Here is a 22,626-nt window from a genome sequence, read left to right as displayed (position 1 = left end):
AGTTCCTTTGCATAAACAACACAAAAACATTGTGAAAAAAAAGATGATACTTTGATACAAATATTTCACAAGACAGGAAGCTTTGAGCCTTGACTCAACAAACTGAAGAGCAAATGTTCTGTATTAGATACGTGATTGCTGCTTTATTTTTCATCCTTCATCATCCATTTTATTCTTTTTTAACATATTTTCAGTTTTTGTACTATTTTTACCTCTTCTTTTTCTTCTTCTCCTTCCTCTTCAGTTTCTCCAGATCTTTCTTGGCGATCTCAATGATGTCGGAGGTCTCTTGGCTCGGGTCGGGCCCCAGCAGGGCCGGAGAAAAACCTCCAGACGATCCGTAAAACGGAGGACGGCTGGACGCTCGTGTGAGGTTTCTCCTCAGGTTTTCATTCACTGCTTCACTCTCCAGAAGTTTGGCTCTGAAATACACACAAAAGATGTAGGGTGCATGTTTTATTAAATACATAAATAAAGTTCATTCAGCAGTTCTACATTATTAGGTATAAAAGCACAACCAAAAACAGTATATATTTATAATATTAGCCTTAGTAGTAGGATGTCAGCAAAAATGTAAAACTACCTCAGATCCTCGATCTCCTTGATGTAATTCTGAATCATATTTCCAATCTCCTCACTGCCTTCACCTGGAAAACATAACCCTTATTCTGTCAGCATCTATCAGACTCTTAGGTGTGTGACTGGCCGTATTTGCCGTGCTGTACCTGCTCTGGAGAGCACCTGATTGGCCTGTGCACTGAGCAGCTGCGTGAGCCGAGCGCCCTGAGCGTCGATGGCTTCCTGCATGGCCTTCACACGCATGCGCAGATTATTGTTCTCTATCTGCAGCATTGAGTTCTCATGGAACATGTCGCTGATGCTTTCCAGGCCGTCCTCTCCAACCATACGCTTCCCCTGAGAAACACAAGACCGTTTTATTTCATTAACCAAACATTCAAGTCACCTTTGTTTATATCCCTGAATAGTTTTAGCATACTAATGACAATTTTAATGTATTTGGTCATGGCCTACTAGATCTGTTATGTATGCTGCTGATGCCAATAGACACACAGACACACTGCTGAAGGCATGTATGATACAGTACATAAATCCTGCAGCAGATCTAGACAGGTGGTGCTGGGGAGGTGGAGGGAAAGTGTGCTGCAGGTAGGGGTGTGACGGTTAGTATATAACCGTGAGACCGGCGGTTATAGTTGAACACCGTCAGTAGAACTCTATAACCGCCAAAAACGTGTCATTAAAATATTTTTTACAAATATTTTTTATCATTTTTTAGATAGGATCATAAGATGCGCAATATATCGGAAGACATGGTTTTTACCACTTAATGAAGTTTTGTAAATCGTCAGACATGATATTTACCACTTCATTAAATTTTGCTTTGTAGAAAACCTTTCTTAAAAACGAATTTCGTTTTGAACAAATTTTATCTTAATTTTAATAAAATGTTTCATAAACCAATTGCATGTATTTTAATAAATAAAAAGCAAATATAGCAGACAATGATAACCGTGACGCGTTCACTTGTACTGCACTGTGAACTAGAGCGCATCTCATCGTAAATGAAACTCAGCGTAGGCCTATGCCTCATACATTAGCATTAAATATCTTTGCTGCATCCTTTCTAGAACAGACAATGGCTTTTTTATTTTTTTGCGGCTCGCATCAGCAAAGCATTGCATCATCCATAGACCACAAAACAGTCAGTCAGCTAATCAGCGGATGGCGGGCGGGTGCGGCTTTGAAATTTGCTCAAAATACTTTGGCGCGGATGATGAGTTTTGTGACAGATCTCCTAAACGGAGGTCTGAAATCTCTGCCCCTTTACCGATCAGAGCGGGCGCTGACACGGAGTTAACCCGCTATCTCCAAGAACAACCAATTGACTCTACGGCAGATCCACTAGCATGGTGGCGAGACAATATGACACACTCTATCCGCTCCTCCAACCCCCCCGACGGTTATGTTATGAACCGTCAAATTTGACTCATGTCATAAACGTCATCACCAATTCTGAAACTTTGCACACCCCTAGCTGCAGGACCAGCTAACAGCAAACTATGAACCAAAACATCTAAATGTTGAGTAAGCTTCTCACTGGATGCAGAATAAGTAGAGACCACTCAACTTGTGCCATGTAGTAAATGTTAAATAGCAGATTGCATCAATTTCATGATTTAACTATATATTTTGAGGATACTCTAAAGACATGCTACAACTGAAAGACAACTCACATATAAGGTTCTTACATCTTGCTATCAATGCTATACTAGTAATTGTTAGCAGAATCTCACCGTCCTGTACTCCATGAGCTCCACCTGCAGTCGGGCGATCTCCGTCCTGAGTGCACTGATCTGCTGGCTGGCCTTGTCTTGGTTCACCATCACCCTGTTCTTGATGTTGCGTGCTCTGTTAGCATACTTCAGTGTGTTCAAGGTTTCCATGAAGTCCTGATCTGATGGGCTGGTGCAGGCGATCATCACTGTTCGACTGAGACACCAGACAAAATGTCTAGCTTTATTTATTTACTCATACTGACTAATGCTATAGTGCTAAAAATATATATTTCATCTGGATGTGGTTCAAGTCTGCTGCGATGCATCGCATTATAATTTTTATTAAAAGGGTCATATGATGAAATTAAAATTTTTCAATCCTCTTTGGAGTTTTACAAGCTCTTGGTGCATAAAGAAGATCTTGTAAAGTTGCAAAGAATAAAGTCTCAAATCCAAAGAGATATTCTTTATTAAAGTTAAGACTCAAGTTAAGTTAAGCTGATCCGGGCTGGACACTGAGGAAATACATCAATTTTGCGCTTTGGATCACAGGATCGGCTTTGGATGCACTGGATGCAACAACTGCCTCGTTTGTAATGGGTTATATAGTTTTTGTCCTGTTCTGACAGTATATGTTGAGGGGCGTAACATTTCCGTCAGATGCTTGAAACATTCAGCCAATCACAACGCACAGGATAGCTGACCAATCAGAGCACACCTCACTTTTAAGAACTATGAGCTTTGAAAAAATATACGTTTCAGAAGGCGGGTCATAAAGGAGAAACAATACTGTACATTATGGGGAAAATAATGTTTTTTGAACCTTAAACCGCATAAACACATTTCATTACACCAAATAATGTTATTTTTAGCAACATCAAATGACCTCTTTAAATAACATCAAAATTTTTCATCATCGTGTTATAATGTTATTACACTGTTCTTGAAAAATACTGTGAAAAGTGCCTCCTACTAATGTTCGCAGAATTTTAACTCAATTTCACTGTATTTCTTATTTCTTCGATAAGAATTGAGAAGATTTCAAATATTTGCGTGCTAGATCTCAAGTCTTCCGAAATCGTTTGAGATCTTTGACTAAAATTGACAGAAAATGATGTTGTTCGTCAATGATAATCTTCCTGACATCAAATATGACACCATTTGTCAGGTATATGTCAGTCAAAAGACTTTCGAGAACAAATGTTGATGTGATCACAATGTTTTGGGAGAACACGTTTGGCACAGACCTGTTTCCGCCCAGTGAGTCCTGCAGGAGGCGAGTGAGTTTGGAGTCTCGGTAAGGCACATGCGTCGATTGTTTGCTTCGGTCTCCTAAAGCACTGATGACATTCCCTAATGCCAGCTGCATCACAGCCAGAATAAAAGTCCCATGTTCAGTTTCAGGCTAAAGATATCTGTAGAAGATTAATATACATTTTTATTACGTGTCATTGTTTAATAATATTACTCGTTCTGACCAGTCCACAGTTAATGGAGATGCCCTCTTTGGCTCGGTCCCCCGTGGCCCCCGTCCTCTTGAGTCTCTCTGATCCAGCCAGATCCACGAAGTGAAACTTGGCTGTGAGCGTTTCAAACTCTTCCAGCTCAGACGAGCTGCTGGCCAGTCGATTGTCCGTTTCCCCATCCTGCTCTGGGGGCTGAGAAAAACAGGCATGAGTTGTTCATGAGTTGTTTTCCAGCCCAAATGTTGGTGTGTTTCTACTAAATATGGCGGCTGTAGAAATGTGGCCCCAATAAGTTATATTAAAACGGTTCTTACATCTTCAGCGGGTGCACAAACGCGCACTTGGCAGATGTGAATGGTGAAGATGGCGTGAGATCGAGAGCTCTGTACATTCATCTGCGTGCTAGCAGTGGTGCGGGAGAGAGCGCCCAGCTTCAGACACTGCATCATCTACAGCACACACACACACACACACACACACACACACACACACACACACACACAGTCACTTACACTGTTTCTGCTTTATACATGGGTACCACATCTTAGAAAACAAATGGCTGACTCTCACTTCCGACTCTGAGGAGACCGTGCGTGTGGTCATGCCAACAGTGTAGATGCTGCCACTGGCGTCCTCGTGGATCTTAATGTGCGATTTCTGCTTCTTCATCTCCATATCACGCGTGGTGTCGAAGAGATCTAACACCTCCTCGTTATACAGCTGAAGATTGAAGACAGACCATACAACATTAATTATACAAGGAATAGCTCTGCACATATTCTGTAACTATTTCTTATGTATACCATAACCAGGGGTGCACATAAGTGGTCCGCAGGTATGCATGTGTGACCAAAATAAAAAATGCATAATATAAATATGTTCTGACAGCATTTGCGTACCGACATGGTTGACAGCTGTTAATGCACAATTACCATTTTAGATCACAAACTGTACTATATAAGTTTTATTTTCAAACTGAAAGCATAAATCTAGGCTATGTTTCAAAGCACAATACAAAACTGTGCCATTTATCCACTGACGCTCTTTAATCAGCAGCGCTAAATCCGGAAGCGCGGATACTTACTTGCCAGCAACCCGCCAAAATAAAAGTCTGCTGATTTTAAGTTTGAATATGATGAAAACGCTTTTGTTTATTTATTTTTAGATGCTTTTTTCCCAAAGCGACTTAAAATTGGGGAATACATAAAGCGATTCTTCTTAAAGAGGCAAATAAACAAAGGAGTAGTAAATATTAGCACTTTAATTTTTAAGTTTATTTGCTATAAAATAAATGCATTTGTATTTAATAGTATGACTGCTTTTTATTTTTAATAATAATATCACACACACTATTATTTAGTTTATTTACTATTATAATTTTTTTTAAAACTAAATAAATAAAGTGTAATAATATTATAACTATTATTAATACATTTTTTATAGTTGCATTTAATGGGTCACGCTATACGCAGTGTGAGGACCAAACCAAATCTCCAGGGTCTCTTATGAGAACCAGGCTGAAGAAATTATGTGCTCCCCTGACCATAACTATTAAATTACAGTCTTTGAGGCAGGTGTAATTTTAGGATTTAATATTATGAATTAGCTGTTATTTAAGTGTAATTACATTTTTTGAAATTTTGTTATGTGCTTTTGTCATTGTTTTTGTTTTACTAGCTATATATACTCTATAAATGTGTGTGTCATAATCAGTATTACTTATATACTATTCATTAACATAATTATTAATATTGTTAATTAACTTTTATCTAAACATTTTCAGTGTTCATTTTAATTTAACATTTTTAGGAGTTTTTCGTTATATAATTTTGTCAGATTTTAGTTGTATTTATTTTTATTATATTAGTTGTTTTGCTCAATTTTCTTTCAGTTCTAGTACAACTTATTTTACTTTGTTTATTTTTTTAGGTGGTTGCCAACTTTTTGCTTTTTCGCCAAATGTTGCCTTTACTTTTCAGTACGATTTTCATTTTAATATTTTACATAAACCTTTTCATCTAATATTTATATTTTTACATATTTTATTTCGGTTCAGCTTTATTTCAATTAATGAAAACTACTTCTAACACTAATTTGATGGTGTCTTCGAGTAAAAATAATAATAATAATAATAAATGAATAAAAATAAATAACACATAGTTCTGTTTTTCTGTTTGTTGAGCGCCACCGTGTCCACTTCTGGCTCAACCGGTGGCATGAGTTTGGGCAGGACTATCTGTATAGTACCAGACACATGGAAAGGATCATTAAAATGATCTAGTAAAGCATGGATACCTCCAGAAACTGTGCGCTGATCTTGAACTCTGGGACGGGTCGACCCTGCTCTGCGGCCGCCTGCCGTCTCTGCTCGATGCCTTTATAGAGGTGACTGACCGCGCGCGGGATGATGCCCAGCTCCTCGTCTGGGATGGCCATGTCAAAGCCCGTGCCCATCGTATACGTCTTCCCCGACCCTGTCTGAGATCCAACATCCACACTTCATTATGTAGTTCATTTGATACAAACTGGGCAGCTTGAACTCGATTATAGCCGTGGTGTAAAATTACATGATTGCATTAAAATAATAAACGCATTCATGACATCACATTTAATAATCTTATAAGCCGTTTTTCGTGCATTATATAGAGTGGCACACGTGTATTTCTCTGCTGGAGTTTGATCAATCTGTCTGGGGGATGAGAGAGACTGATGATAAATCAGGATTAACGCAGTGCCAGAGGGCGAGACAGACAGATATCAAATCTCTGCGATGGTGTTTGGAGGAAGCCGGCCGTGAGATGCAGGTCACAGGCAACACTGGCAAAATAAAACATGTATGGATGTCAGAGGAGAGCTCGCACATATGCTAAATGATCTTGAACTTATTTAAATCTCTCTCGTGTGGGACAGTCAATAACCAGACGTGTCTTAAAGTCAACATTAAATGGCATTTGGAGAAACCCGAACCTGTCCGTAGGCAAAGATAGTGGCATTATAACCCTCGAAGCATCCTTCGATGAGTTTCTCAGTGCAGTTGGCGTAGATGGTGTCCTGCGTCGAGTCCATGTCAAACACATAGTCGTATGTGAAGGCCTTGTCCTTTCCCAGAACCACCTGGGGTTCGCCGGGGGTCACAAACGTGCAGATGTGACATCCTTCAATCTTTTCCTTCGCCAGCTGAGGACGAATCCTGTGACACAGAGAGAGAAACACGAAATAAATGAGTCAGAGTCACGCGCTGAATAACAACGAGAACCTCCTGATGAAGTGAAAATTAGTCATCTTAAATTAGACGGCAATTAGTGGGTCTCAACGCATCGAAGAAAATGTCTTGCAAGAAATTTTACACTTCAGGTATGAAATATTTGTCAGTTTGAGAGATGCTTTCGTACGTTCAGCAATATACAAAAAAACTAAGATCTGGTACATAATTTCTGTGATATTCTGGCTTTTAAATCTGGATCTGGTCCTTCTTTCAAATATTGCTCTCATCACTCACCTTTCACTTTCATCTTACCAGGCAAAAAGTGTTAGTCCAAACAATTAGAAAAGTAACATCGCACCTCTCTTTAACAAGCCACATCATTTGAGGAATCATTCTTGTCTGTAAGTCGAATACTTAGCGGTATGGTTTGTTCAAATCACCAATCAGCAGTGAAAGTGATGCTTGCATGGCTTGGTAAACGCCTCTAAAAAGAGACTCTGATGTCACTTCCTGTGGTGCACCTGACACAGGCGGAGCTCTCACTCTGACTGTGGGAGACACTTTTGTTCAGAGCACAGTTCACTGGCAGCAGCACAGAGAGACTATTGTGTGTGTGTGTGGTGCTGGATCTGTCCTGTACTGAACACCAGAGAGACAGATATATGTGGGTGAGAGACACGTAAGCAGAGGACGTGTTGGAGCCAGTCTGTAAAATCTGTATCGTTTGTGTTTTAAACCAGGACGGCATCACACAATTCATATCACATTTCTGTACTGGGTAACAAAAGAAAAATGTAAAATTAAAATAAATCTACTATAAGACTGCATTGAACAGACTAAAATGATGTGCTATTATTAACATCTTTATTTGATTAAATAAATTATCTAGTACCCAGTCGTGGCCGAATATGACTCGTAACCCTAGGGTTGCGGGTTTGAATCTTGGCTTGCAATAACACGACTTAGTTGCCCTTGAGCAAGGCACTGTTCCCTGGGTGCTGCAGTATTAAAGGTTGCTGTGTGTGTGTGTGTGTGCACTTTGGATGGGTTAAATGCAGAGCACAGATTCTGAGTATGGGTCACCACACTTGGCTGAATGTCACTACAGTAACAGCCGCCCACACATCCTTTTCACTGGCAACTTCTCCCAGGTGCTCCCGAGGGACTTTTATTTTGTATTTACTTTGAGGCCTAGATGTGGGTTCCATCAAAAATAGGTTAGGTCCTATCTTTAGCGAAACACCGTGGAGTGCCGCTTCTGAAACATGGTGTGGCTGGTGTATCAATGAATGAATGAATCCTTTATATATTTATTTATGACCACAGAGAGTCAGAACCGCGGTTTAATGTCTCATCTGAAAGATTCTTTCAGTTTAGTCACTACACTGGGGCATTTGTGTTTTTTTCAGTATTGTGTCCCCATCACTACACTGGGGCATTAGGACCCACACAGACCACAGGGAGAGCACCTCCTGCTGGTCAAACTACATCTCTTCCAGCAGCAATCTAGTTTTCCCAGGAAGTCTCCCATCCAAGCACTGACCAGGCTCTTGGGAAACAGGGTGATATGGCTGTGGATGTGGTGTAAACACAATCATTCACTAGAGTGGCCATGATCAGCTCCGGTGGAAGCATCAGAGCCGTTACGTGTCACAGACGTGTGCAGTGTAAATAAAGTGTGACCCTGTCTCTCATGGTTAGCTCCCATGGTTGGAACATAATCAACTGGTGAATTGAGAGCTTCGCTGTCAAACTCAGCTCCTGCTTCACCACAGCAGTCCTGTACAATACCAAATTACTGCCACCACTGCTCCTATCTGCTCCTATCTGGCTATTGATCTCATGCCTCAACCTACCCTCACTCAAGACCTTGAGATCCTTGAAACCCTCTACTTGGGGAAGCAAATCACTTCCTACTTAAAGTGAGTAGCATCACTTGGCAAGGTCGGCAAGTTTCCATCCTGACTTAAACAGCCTGGACCAGCCTATACTTCCTCACCTAAGCAATCTGGTCTGCCATGGCGAAAGGCACTAACAACCTTCCAGCAACAGCTAAATTTTAACAATATAGGCTTTGAACAACTCAGACAAAAACGAATTCAGAAGACCCTTGTCTTATAGTGGTGTGGTACTAGGTACACATCTCAACCACCTGATGTTGAAACATGAATTTCCTTATGGCCAATCCATTCTGAGCACAGAAGTCCAACAACACAATACCACTCCCTCTCCCAGGTCTCTTGGTCATCACCAACATGAGCTTTGAAGTCTCCCAATAGTACTACGGAGTACCTAGGTGGTACCCCTTCCAGGGCCCCACTTCCCCTTTGTTACACAAACTCACAGAGAGATGACCCTCTTGTCTATGGAGTTAAACTTGATAACCATGGCACAGAGTCGGCTTGTGAGTGTTCCCACACCCTCTAAATCATCATGGCCGACTGCAAAGAAGAAGCAAGCCCAATTCCTATCCGGGTGTTTGGTTCCAGCTGTGTGTGTAGATGAGGCCATCTATGACAAGTTTGTATCTCTCAACCTTTCGCACCAACTCCTACTCCTTCCCCACCAGAGACGTCACATTTCATATACCAAAACTTAGTTTCTGCAACCAAATGTATATAGTATATTGCATCATTGCCCTAATCTTCCCCTTGCAGGTGGTGAGGTCACAAGGCAAGAGTCCATGTTATTATTTTTTTTTCGGCTAAGCCTGACTGCACCTAGTAAGTCGCTTTAAAAATGACATAAATAATAAAACAATATAAACATAAATGATCTGGCTAACTCTGAAGTATAATTCTGAAATTAAATAAAATGGCATCTTATAAATATTACTGCATACCAAATATCCAATAAAACTAAATGTTCAATATCATATCAACTAATGGAAATATGAATATAACAATTGAATAAGACTTATTGTGTTCTTTTTCAGGAAGCAAATCATAACATTTTCTAACCCAATCCCAAAAATGTTAATCTTTCCAATATCAATAAAACATATTTACAGCAATTTACAGCCAAGTCCTTGAACTCATTACATCAATGAATTTGGTGCCAGTTAAAACACTCCCTTAATAATCCCACAATTACTAAGAACAGAACGAGCGTTCACGTCTTCCTGAATTCAGACGTCTGCAGACAAGTCGCTGCCTGCCATGTCCACATCCCTGAGGCAGCTTCATACAGTGTGTATAAATCATTAAAGCCTGATCTCTAGTCGATACTCCTGGCTACATTTTATGAGAAACCTGGATCATTTTTCCCTTCCAAACCAAACCTTTAGATGAAAGAACGGATGATAGGATTCACGAAAAGTGCAGCAAATCAAATTCTAGCATCAGACTAAGACTACATCAGTGGATACCACCGAGAGGAAGAGGAAGAGAGAAGGAACTTGTTGGATAAGGTATGGCTGGTTGGACAGTCTTGCATTATGCAGGAATCGGTCTCTCTCTCTGTGAGGTTTTCCTCCCTTGTGACAGAATGTAGGCCACTACTGGATATACTGCTGTTTATCCTTAATTCCTCATTTACACGCACTCAGCGATCTTTGACTTTCAGCTCAGATGAATGATTATTAGTAATCCACATTCATGTTTGGGACTATCGCACAAGCAGAAACAGAAATGTACCGGTTACTAACATAACCTCGGTTCCCTGAGATAAGGGAATGAGCATTGTGTCGTTTATATTTATTATTTATTTTATATTATTGCCCATTTACTGTACTAAAGTGATCATTCCTGAATCCAGCATTCAATTAATTTAACAAATAATCTATTAATTAATCTAAATATGTTAGTCTTGCCTGGCAACGTTACTATAGTTCGATTTACGTCCACTCCACACCTCCGCCAAAGCAGAAAACAGACATGCAAGAATGGAGAGAAAGGGAAAGGGCGCCGAAAAGGAAAGCACTTCAAGAAGAAGCAGCGAAATGTTGCAAAACTTGCGATCTATTTAGGGCTTTAAGTGTAGGTCAGTGTCATCTGTGAATACTATAGCTAGTTTTTTTTTTTCTTTGTAAGTATTGAACTGCTAGCAGATTTATTGTAAAGTTACATGAGTATTTTAGCAGACAAATATTCACATTCTTTTATATACAGTGAACACCATGAATGAGTACACCCCTTAACAAATTCAGCAATTACTCTTTACTAGAAGACATGCTAGGGTGTTCAACAAGCCTGCTTGATCAATTACCAAAGAAGAATGACAAAGTTATTCAGCAAACTAAGATTTTATTATCAAAGTGCTACAATGTTGTGTTGCAAAAATGAGTACACCCTCCTGAATGTTACTAAATTAAAAAAAAAAATCATGTTTTTGATCAACAGCTAAGTTTATTAAACCAAAACTTTTAAAGACAAGTAATTTCCTGATAATTAAAAGTGATATATAGCTCACTGAATCATAGTCAGACTTAATGATAGCAGCAGTGGAAGCACTTGAGAGAGAACTGAAAGGTGACTTATTTCTTAGCAGAAAAGAGGACAATGGTACAAGATGAATACCAAATTATTGTTTTAAGTGTAAAAATATAGCAGAAGTAGCACCGACATTCAAAAACAATGGATTTGTTATAAGGCTCCTGAAATAATCCGATCTTCACTTTATGTTTTCACTTAGTGATGAGTGAATTTTTCCTAGAAAAAGAGCAGGAGAAATGACATACAAATGTCTTAATTCAGTCTTTTGTTCGTTATCTGGCTCGGCTCGGTGTTCTTCACATCAGTTCAGTCAGTGTACTGTTTGAGTAAATGAATTACTCCGGGATATTGGTTTGTTTGAACTCAGAGGGAGTGTCAGACACATTAAACAAGTTAACAGCTGAAGTCATTTGTGGATTAATGCGTATTGGAGACGCAAACCGTTTAAAACGATTCAGTTCGATTTGGTGAACTTGTTCAAAAAGATCGGGTTACATCGAATGATTTGTTCGTGAACCGGATATCACAAACTGCTTGGTTTTGAACTCTCTCACACAGACACGGAAGAGAACACAATGCTGAATAAAGTCGTAGTTTTTGCTATTTTTGGACCAAAACGTATTTTTGATGCTTCAAAATGTTCTAACTGACCCTCTGATGTCACATGGACTACTTTGAAGATGTTTTTCTTACCTTTCTGGACATGGACAGTATACCGTACACACAGCTTCAATGGAGGGACTGAGAGCTCTCGGACTAAATCTAAAATATCTTAAACTGTGTTCAGAAGATAAATGGGTCTTACGGGTTTGGAACGACATGAGGGTGAGTTATTAATGACATAATTTTTATTATTGGGTGAACTAACCCTTTGACTGTCTCTTAATCCAACAAAGCATTTCTGGACAGGTTATCAAGGAAGCTGGAATGTATTCAGTACAAATGGATAAAACTCAAGATTTGACTGCTAAGAGTCAATGTGCTATTGTACTAAGATATGTGACCGATGTCATCAATAAGAAACTAATTACAGTCACTGACTGTGAGTCCTCTTCAGGAGAAAATCATGTTGTTTTGCTGAAGAAAAAAGTTGGTATTGACATTAGGGATGTAATGATTTACTCAACTCACGATTCGATTCACAATTTGATTTCACGATTCGATTCGGGGGGGGGGGGGGGTTTGGGGGGGTTGTATTGTTTTTTTTTTTTACAAAATGAGATTTAAGACAAATTATGAATTAATTGTGTCCTTTTATTATTGCTTTGACAAAATGCTGCACATTTATTTGTTAAACTTATTAAACTGAAATGCAACTAAAAATATACTAATATAGCACTTGCATATTATTGATCTTTTGTTGCTTTTGATTGCTTCTATTGTCCTCATTTGTAAGTCTGCTAAATGACAAATGAATGAATGAATTTAAATAGAATGTTAATGTAAATAAATAAACTAAATTTAAATTTTAAAACAAGCCTCAAATCAAATAACACAAATAAAATAAATCTCTTTATATAAAAAAATAAGGCTTTGTCTGTGCTCTTTCCATTTAAAATGAGACGCAACCACTGCATTGTAATCCTGATCCAAACAAAGATGCTGCATACGTGCAACATGAGCAGTTTCTAATCTGAATTAGATTCTATAATTTTGAAATTTTGAAGCAAAAAAAAGAATGGTTAGACTTCAGTTCTGTAAAAATATACATAAAAATATCAGGCATTTCCTTGGTTTTTGCTGTAAAAAAAGCAGCGCTGCACTTATGAACTTTAATATGCATTATGCAGAGGGAAGATGAAAAGAAAAAAATACCATGTAAACTTTTTTTTAAAGACAGTAAGTTCCCCTCTGACATACAACTATATAAACTCCTACCCCTAAATGATTAGCACCTCAACTGATTTGAACCGTCACATATTTTTGAATCGATTTTCAACTGGCTCGCGTTTAATCATTACATCCCTAAGAAATGCATTTGCATCGCAACAGATGGGGCTGCAAACATGCAAGGGCAGAACAAGAGATTTTCTACACTTCTCACACGTGAGGTATATGTGATAAATAAGTATATGTGAATAACCACCTTCCATTTTGGCTTGTTGACGTTTCATTGGTTTATACAGCGACATGAACATGTACAAATCAGGCTTCAGTATCAGAGTAAACAGAAGATTCCCCATAAGCATCAGCGATGCAACGTGAGAGACTCCAAGCTTGGTTGAACTAGCTCATGCTGCAGCTGATCACTGCATAGAGTTTCTTGCATTAAATTAAATTGCTATATTAACATAAAAAATACGTTTTAACTATTATTACCTATAACAATCTAATTTGCTATTTCACTGTATTGGTTGTCAGGACTCAGGTTTGATCTCCGCAATTCTATCTCTAAATAACTTTTGTGTGTGTGTGTGTGTGTGTGTGTGTGTGTGTGTGTGTGTGTGTGTGTGTGTGTGGATGGTGTAGTTGTGGCATCTAGCGAACTTAACTCTTAAGGACCTAAAATAAACACTTTTCCTTATAGCAATATACAGTAAAGCACATTTTACCGAAAATCTTGCTACTGTAATAAATGAACAAACAAATAAAAAGTAAATAATGGCCTTTTTTCATGTTAGATGTTAGAAATAAAATATCGGCTTCAACCAACATAGTGAAAATTCACTCCATTTTTAATTAATTGAGATGCATGAAAACTAATATAATATCCATTTCAGCAAATCAATAATTTGAATATTTTTCTAGGAATTTACTGACACGAGAATTGTGGCCTATAATAATAATCTGATGATTATTGTCACGTTATGCTTGATATACGATTAATGGCTACTTTGTCTTACACAAACTAAAAATAAAACAATAAATAAAACCAATCATTTTTAGTACTATAATGGAATAAAAAACAAAATCCAAATGGTATCCCAAAATATACTGAACCAAATATATTGATTTTGAGGTTTATTAAATATTATATTAAATAATTCATGCTTTTGAAGAATAACTTGAAGTTAGTTTTCAATGATAATCTAAATATAAAACATGGGAAATATGCACAATATTGACCGTTTTGCATAGATTAATATTGTGTTAAAAATGTGATGGAGTCATGAGAATGTGCATAGCAAGAATAAGCCAGAGCTGGGATCTGTGCTGACAGTCTCTGTGTGACACAGCTATTGATGCAGTGCAGTGAGGCGGCACAGCTTCTCACAGCAGGAGTTTGTTAGTGCAACATGTGTGAGAGCCAAGAGATGGAGAGATTCATTCAGTCCCACCGGCCTCCCGAGAAACACTCGAGGGAGAACCGGCCCTAAATGCAGCATGAGATATAATGGGAGTAAACAGATATCAGATGGACCCAGATGCATCGTGGGATACAGTAGAACAGTCTGTCTCAAATAATCAGCCTGTTCTTTTTTGTCTTGGCAGTTTATCAAACATTTCTCGTGAAATCCCAGTCTCAGAGACATTTGGAAGAGCATGAAAAGGCAGAGGGCAACAGGTACGAAGGGTAAAACTAGGGTTTTCAAGCGAGAAGGAGCGTTCTTTGTTCTTTAACTAAAACACTATGTCAGACTCAATCCAAATGCATTGGACTTGTTGCCATTTTGTCCCACGGTAAAGCAGAAGTGTCTACAGCTGTCAGGTGCATCTGCCATCACATAATACATTTAATTTTAAAGTGCCCCAATTATCCCATTTTTAAGGTTCCTGATACTATTTTGGGTGTCTCCTACAATAGGATTACATGCATGCAAGGTAAAAAACAAAACAAAAAAAAACAATAGCTCCAAATATGTAATATCAACTAATTTTCCAGCAATTTGCATATGATTCATTTGAAACAGTCCTAAGATTCAGTCTCCCTAAACCCCTTTCCCTGAGCCTATTCTGCTCTGATTGGTCAGATGGCCCGGTCTGTTGTGATTGGTCTAACCGTATACATCACGTGTCAGAAACAATACACCCATTCCCATAGTTCTGTATTTTGAACACTCGATAGAAAACATAAACATTTATTGATTCTCATGCTAACAGATTGTGATTCAGTGGAGCCAGCTGGTCCAAATAAACAGGTTAATGAGCACATGTTGTTTTGTGAATCCTGCGTTGAACACCCCTAGATTTAGAGAAGAAGTCAACAGTAAAATGACATGTTTGTGGACGGGGTCAAGTTGTTCGCGGCTGGCCAATGAAGAACATAGGCAGAATCATGCGAATGTGTTACCCAGTAAAGTGTTTCCACACAGAAACTCTCCTGGATGTGGCAAAGACAGTGAATGTGGACTCATCAGAGAGCGACACTTGTTTCACATCGTCCACATCCCAAGATTTGGGCTGCTGGCTCAACTGAAACCAGTGTTTGCCAGTGACATGAGTGAACAAAGGTTTGGCTTAAGTAGCCTGCCCATGAATACTGAGCCTGCGAGGTTCCCAAAAAACGCATTTAATTCTGCATTGTGTTGGGCAGCTGTGGTTTTATTTTTGGATTCATCCCTTTCGAGCAGCTTCCTGTGTCGACTGTTACTCTTGTTGGATGTGGTTCATACTTCATGTTAGTGTGCCAACATTAGCCTTGATACGCCAAATACTGGCTGTCCTGGTAGAGATGCACCAGCGAGACACACACCAACAGTTTGTCCTCTTTGAGGACTTTGTTATGTATCCCATGAAGTATCACAAAGTATACTTCATTTCCATCTCAATAAACTGCTATTCATCAAAAACGATCAACAACGAATACAAGAACACAAAATAATGTACTGTCTATGAATATCAGTAACAACAGCACTTCAGACCAGATCATTAAGGCCCAGATATACTTCAAATGAAATCGAGGAATGAACTGACGTCATTTCGAACAAAATCAGGCCAAAACGAAGTTCGTTTTGAGTTCGTTTCGGCTTTGAAACAGCTGACCAAAGCAAACGTTCTGGGGGAGTTGCTTTTGGCTCCTAAACACCATTGAGCTTCCATTGGTCGTTGTTTTGTTTCGGGGATACACGCGAGAATCCCGAGTCATGTCGACATTAATCTACACCCCGCCTCCAGCACCAACGGGGTGTCGAATGTTCGAAAACAGTATACCATCGCCTAGCCTTTTCGAACTTATTTCTGCTTTCAAACGAAGAACCGAAATGCACTTCGTTTGAAGTATATCGGGGCCTTTACTGCCGTTCAAATTACCAATGAAATGCTTTACTTTCTATCAGGAGAAGCAATGTGATTTATTTGTTCTTGTTCAAGTTCTATTATCAAATAAAGTGACATGGATTCAGCAGTGATTGGAAGGTTACTGAACGAATAATACAGAGATGAAGGTGATAAGGTGAAAACTAGCAGCAGGTCTACAGTAATGTTTGCGTTCTGTGGGCATTGAGGCGTGATGTGTTGACAGAAGCGCTCATAAAACCAACACTGATCCAACACCTTCTACATACATACAACACATTTTATCATGGCCCCATGCCACAGTGTTCCTGTAGTTATCTCTTACCTCAGTGACCCCCATGATGAGAAGAGACTGAAACACATTTAGAAACAGTTTATGATGACATCTTAGCTTAATGTGCTCTAGATATAGACATAGATTGGACTTTAAGTGCAGCACATGGCCTGCTTGCATTTGCCTGAGTGTTTATTCATAGATGTTTGAGCTTGAGGGGATTTGAGTAAAACTTGTAATGCCACAGAACTCCAGCATACAGGAAGTGAAGCACAGTTGGCTGGGTGTGGTGAATGTGGGAAAACTACCACACGTCTGTTCTGCATAATATTCCTGCTTTCTAGACAAACTACAATTACAGAGATTCCGTTCCCGCCGCAAACCAGGAACATGTCCACATGCAGCTGCTGTAGTCTACGAACACATAGTTCCTGTTTCTAAAGGATGTGACCCTCACAGGGGCCACAGACAAACTGGAGGACTCTCCATTCGGTTCACACATCAGCTTCAGATCAAATGCTTAACATCCTGAAAAAAGAGAGAGGTTCTCTTCTTATCAATGTCTGTCAATTCATTTGGGAATTAGACATTTTAATTGATAATAAAGCAGACTTGAACTTGAACTTGAACTTGAATAATATAATCCCAGCCGAGGAATGAGAGTCTTATCTAGCCAAATCATTGGTCATTTTGTTATTCCTCATCTGGGATCGTGTCGAGGCATTTGAAGCTGCATTGAAACTGTAAATTGGACCTTCAGCCATTGATCCCCATTGAAGTCTATTATATGGAGAAAAATCTTGGAATATTTTCCTCAAAAACCTTCATTTCTTTGCGACGGAAGAAAGAAAGAGAAGAAGAGCTTGGATGACATGGGGCGAATAAAATATCAGGAGATTTTTTCTTTTCCTAAACTCATTTAAGGCATTATTTTAGAGTAAACACTGGTCATAATCTAACCTAAACTAAGACGATACTCATATTTAACTTTACCTAAGATTAACTGATGCGTTAGTGGAATAGTTCATTGTTAGTTCATGTTAACTAATAGAACCTTATTTTAAAGTGTTACAAATTTTTTTTTTAATGTTTTTAAAGAGCCACACAGATGGGAAATCAAAAATGACCTGTATTACAGTGTATGATGTAGCTGTCCATCTGTGTAAACAATGTGCAAAGTAATTTAAACCAAAAAGTACACGATTTATAAATTTATTGGCTTCTAAAGTAAGGAGTCGACTCTGAATCGCTGAAACGAGTCGTTGCCCATCTCTATGTACATCACTAGAACACTAATAACACAATACCAGAGCAGTACAACAAATCCCTTTTGTTGTGTTCACAACATTTCTCTGATGACTGCTTTTCTATTCTCGGTGAGTACAGCGGGATTTTCAAAGCGTTTGGCCATAAAAGATGGTTCATTACCAACTTTATTTAGACCAACGAGCACCCCCGAATCACAACGCGAAGTATGATTATGGAGTTATGTGTTTGTTTTCTCCCGAGCGTCTTAACAGTATGTGTGCTGTCTGCAGCCTTTCTGATCGTCATGTACAAACACGTCATTAAAATGAAGTGTAACTCCGTGAATACTCAACGAAGAGACATGAGAGAGATATCTATAGAAAGCTTGACATGCCTACTTTAAAACTAAACAAGTGCTGCCGAAAACAGATATTCTGTGATAAAGTAATCCATATGAAAACAACGCGATGTCTGTTTTTCATGTCTCCCTTCGTTATGTCTAATGTGACCACGCCCTCACGCTGAACGCGCTATTCAGATTCAAACTGAAGCGCGCGGCTTGAATACACCCACACAGAAGAAAAAGCAGCGAGACTGTTCAAGTTTTTTATTTTACAGTTTGCTTCGCTGTGATAGGAATAAGACATAATTCACCCCAAACAGATGCTAATGCATAGTTTACCGTGGAGGTGTGTGCGGAACAACCAATCAAACCTGACTATGTTAGTTGACCAATCAGAACACAGTATGCTACCGAAAGGTGGGGTTTAAGGAAACTGAATCTTTTGAACAGCTTCGCACGAACCGTTTGGGGATCTCTGAGAATTGAGGTAATTTTAAAATGATATTTTGACAAAATGACAATGTTTTTTAACCTTGGATGGATTTAAACCTAATGTACAGGACTTATAAACAGTGAAAGGAAGCTTACAATTTTCATCTTAAGTGCTCTTTAAAGGAAATGCACACCAAGGTTTATTTGATAGTAGAGCAGAAAAACAACAAAAACATTAATAGATGTTATTACAAATTATCTTTTTATTATTTTTGTTTTAATAAACATGTAAAATCGAATTTATTCCTGTAAGATATTTTAAAAACACATTTATTTTGAGGTTGGTGCTCAAATATTTTTGTGGAAACCGTGATACTGTACTGGAAAGGTCAAAACAACAGCTTCGTTATACAAATCTTTTGTAACATTATCAATATCTTGACTGTCACTTTTGATCAAATAAATAACTTGCTGAATAAAAGTATTAATTTCTTAAAATATGTATATTTGAAAAGTCATTATTTTGTCTTTCTGTTGCTTGTTATTTGTTCTTTATTGAATTTCATAAATATATGCTGCGTTTATGTTGATATTAAGTACGTTTTGTTAAACAGGCTAAGCATTTCTGCAAACACTGTAAACATGGATTTAATATTGATTATGAATGTGACCTCAGTAGACTAACTAGATTAACTTGAGGAAGGACGCCAGTCTGATTTGATCTGTATCTGTGAGGCTTTTATTTCTTTACACGATGACATGTGCTCATGCGAGAGCTGCTGACTCACTGAAGAAAACAGCACTGTCATCCACAGCTGCCTCGGCGTCCCACGTCACATCCACTGTACCGCAACCACAGCCTAGCGCTTTATTTACTGTATATACATATAATATAGCAATGTGTTTGTTTAGTTAACCTGTCAATCATCTCTACTTGTGTTGTAAAATGGTGCAAAGACTAATATATATGTAAAGACTAGCATTTGCATGCATATATTACATTAAAAATATTATTAGTCATATGTGTTACTGTCAACCTATATGGGGTTTTCAATGGATGCTACTGATATCATATTTTAATAATCAAGGCTGTATGATTTTGAAACAGACCTAAATTTACCAGTTTGGTTTATATACAGCATCTATTCTGTGTTTCAATTTCACGTAACAGAAAACAGTCCGGACACTCAGGCTGAAATATCATTATTATTTTGAGCTAGCTGATTTTATTTGATTTTGTGACCGGTGAAACAACAAAAAGCATCTGTGCAGACTTCTGAAACACACACAAACGGGCTGATCGCAGATCTAACGAACAGATCCGTCAATAAACCTCTTCTTCCATTGATCATGTCAGTCAGCTGTCTACTTATAGCACAGACTGCCACACACACACACACACACACACACACACACACACACACACAACTGAAATCCTTGGCAATTAAAGGCACAATATATAAAATTTTATTTTATTAAAATATCCAAAAACCACTAGAACAGGGTTAAATATTTTGTGTACTCATTTACACCCAAATCCCAAATGTTTCGTACAATGTTTAAATCCAGAGAAATAAGCGATTTTATCTAGTGACACGGACCGTGTACTATTTTACTATTACTATTTTGTATTTAAATACATTTAATCTTAGTATTTATTTAGTTTCAAAATACATAAAATTATTTTTTTTGGACTGCTGATTTCCTGTATCAACAAGTTTAACAACAAGTATAACAAAAATACTAAAAATTAGTAAGGTTAAATGTATTTAAATACTTTTTCAAAAGGTATTTGAAATACAAAATAATATTTAAAATACATCCCATCCCAAACCTCTCCCATGACATTCAGATTGTCGCATACTAATTGTTAGGAAGATTTGGAACAAGGACAGTTTATATGTGGCGTTGCTCCTGTTTGCCCCGCCCACTCTGAAATCTCATTGGCTCAAAATCACAACAACATAACTGTACATTACAGATGAAATATCACGATTGGTTGTTATTTTACCCCATAGCGCAGACAAAACAATCATTTGCTGCTGTAAACTTTCCATTGTTGCATGACTATGACATGCCGCACGTGCACTGGCTGCAGCAGGTGACAAGTGCGTGAATGCACATCAGTAACGCGCACTAGTGCTCGTGCCCTACCTGAGCGCCACCCGGACCGTGCTCTCATCCTGTCCGCTTGACATGATTCAGATCTGCATCGATCGATCGATCGCACACCAATCCGATCAATTCTGTAAGTGCGCAGCACCTTTAAGGCGGGGCCTCGGCTCGGCTCACGCGCGTGTCGTCTCTGTCATGGCCGAGGCGTTGATCTGCATGCAGCCGCTACAGAAGCGATGCGCCGCGGTCACGCGTGGTCATTAAACCGAGGTCCTGTGTGTGTCCCGATCTCATCTGATCTAAACTACATGCTCACTTCATGAAGTCCCAGCCGCAATGCGTCACCAAACCACGCCTCCTAGAGGACCCTTGGGGTGACGTCATCATACGCATGCAAATCAGCGTGTTCTGCCTGTTATCAAAGTTATGAGACATATTCATTTACATTGTGGATATATCTGCAGAGACGCAGATATCAGCTGCACTGATATGCGTATTTCTTTCTTTCTTTCTTTCTTTCTTTCTTTCTTTCTTTCTTTCTTTCTTTGTTAAAATGATTGAGAACCTAATTCTTTTGTTTGGTATATTTAACACATAGAAGCAAATATGACAACCCTATTTTACTACTACTACTACTAATAATAATAATAATAATAAGAAGAAGAAGAAGAAGAAGAAGAATTTCAATTGTATGCACTGTAAATAATTATTATGTCATTATTTTATCATTTTTGCTAAACATTTTATTATGAATAAATATATGTAAATAAATATATATTCCACAGTAACAGTATACTTTTTGTGGGCATTTTATATTGCTCTTCTAAAATAACATAAGCATAAAAAGGCTAATTTAATTAATTTCAATTCTAAAAAGATGTTCTGCACGCAGAAGTCAAAAACTACAATTACACAAACAACTATTATTAATCACATAATTAATCATTTGTTGACTATTAATTATGTGAGTTTGAGTAATAATAATAAAATAATAAAAGAAGCTCAACATAATTGCAAACTATCACAATCACACACAAAACTATTATTAATCACGTTATTAAGTAATATTAATTGTAATGAAGTTTGAGTATATTTTCATTCATTAGGGGCCAGACCAACATAAATTAATTGTTATTTAATATAATATAATATAATATAATAATACAAATGAAAAATAATAATACAATCAAGTAAAATATAGTATTATTATATTATTGAATAGAATGTGTATTTGTGAATGTGTGTGTTTTGTTTAAAATGTAACGATAAAACTCAAAACCTTCATAATGCACGGTAAAGTTAATCATAATGTAGGTTGTAAAGCATTATATATTTTCATAAATAACTGTAATTAAAGTTTCTGCATGTGTCTTAATGCATTATATAGATAAACTGTATTTATAACAAAAAAACTGTGAATACAATTATTCATGAATTCATACAATGCATTATAAGGAGCATTAATTAACAAAGTCATAATTAATGCATTAAAACTACTTTTATAATGCATTTTATAAAAAAGGTTTACCCAAAATAATAATAATAATAATAATACCACATTGTATATGTTATATGTCTAAATGTGGTGCTCATTATGGATCTGATGCAGTGGTGTTGTGCGCTCTCACCCGGTAATGC

At 37.9% G+C, this 22,626-nt stretch overlaps 1 protein-coding gene across 2 annotated transcripts in view; it reads right to left on the bottom strand.

Annotated features, from left to right (window-relative positions):
- The window catches only part of LOC113067206 (kinesin-like protein KIF21A), a 64,737-nt gene extending 43,405 nt beyond the window's left edge, over positions 1-21,332 (bottom strand). For both annotated transcript variants that reach the window (XM_026239520.1, XM_026239521.1), the window contains exons 1-11: positions 21,028-21,332; positions 6,731-6,953; positions 6,059-6,241; positions 4,334-4,483; positions 4,078-4,212; positions 3,776-3,955; positions 3,545-3,660; positions 2,316-2,511; positions 726-915; positions 584-647; positions 213-422 (exon numbers count right to left, since the gene is read on the bottom strand). In XM_026239520.1, coding sequence (XP_026095305.1) covers positions 213-422; positions 584-647; positions 726-915; positions 2,316-2,511; positions 3,545-3,660; positions 3,776-3,955; positions 4,078-4,212; positions 4,334-4,483; positions 6,059-6,241; positions 6,731-6,953; positions 21,028-21,071 — 1,691 coding nt within the window. In that variant the 5' untranslated portion in view covers positions 21,072-21,332. The remainder of the gene's footprint in view (positions 1-212; positions 423-583; positions 648-725; positions 916-2,315; positions 2,512-3,544; positions 3,661-3,775; positions 3,956-4,077; positions 4,213-4,333; positions 4,484-6,058; positions 6,242-6,730; positions 6,954-21,027) is intronic.
- Positions 21,333-22,626: the final 1,294 nt, after the last annotated feature.

Source organism: Carassius auratus, chromosome 50, assembly GCF_003368295.1.
Source record: "Carassius auratus strain Wakin chromosome 50, ASM336829v1, whole genome shotgun sequence".
In the NCBI taxonomy this organism is placed as follows: domain Eukaryota; kingdom Metazoa; phylum Chordata; class Actinopteri; order Cypriniformes; family Cyprinidae; genus Carassius; species Carassius auratus.
Note: the sequence above shows the minus strand (reverse complement) of the source record. Positions and strands in the feature narration are given on the sequence as shown.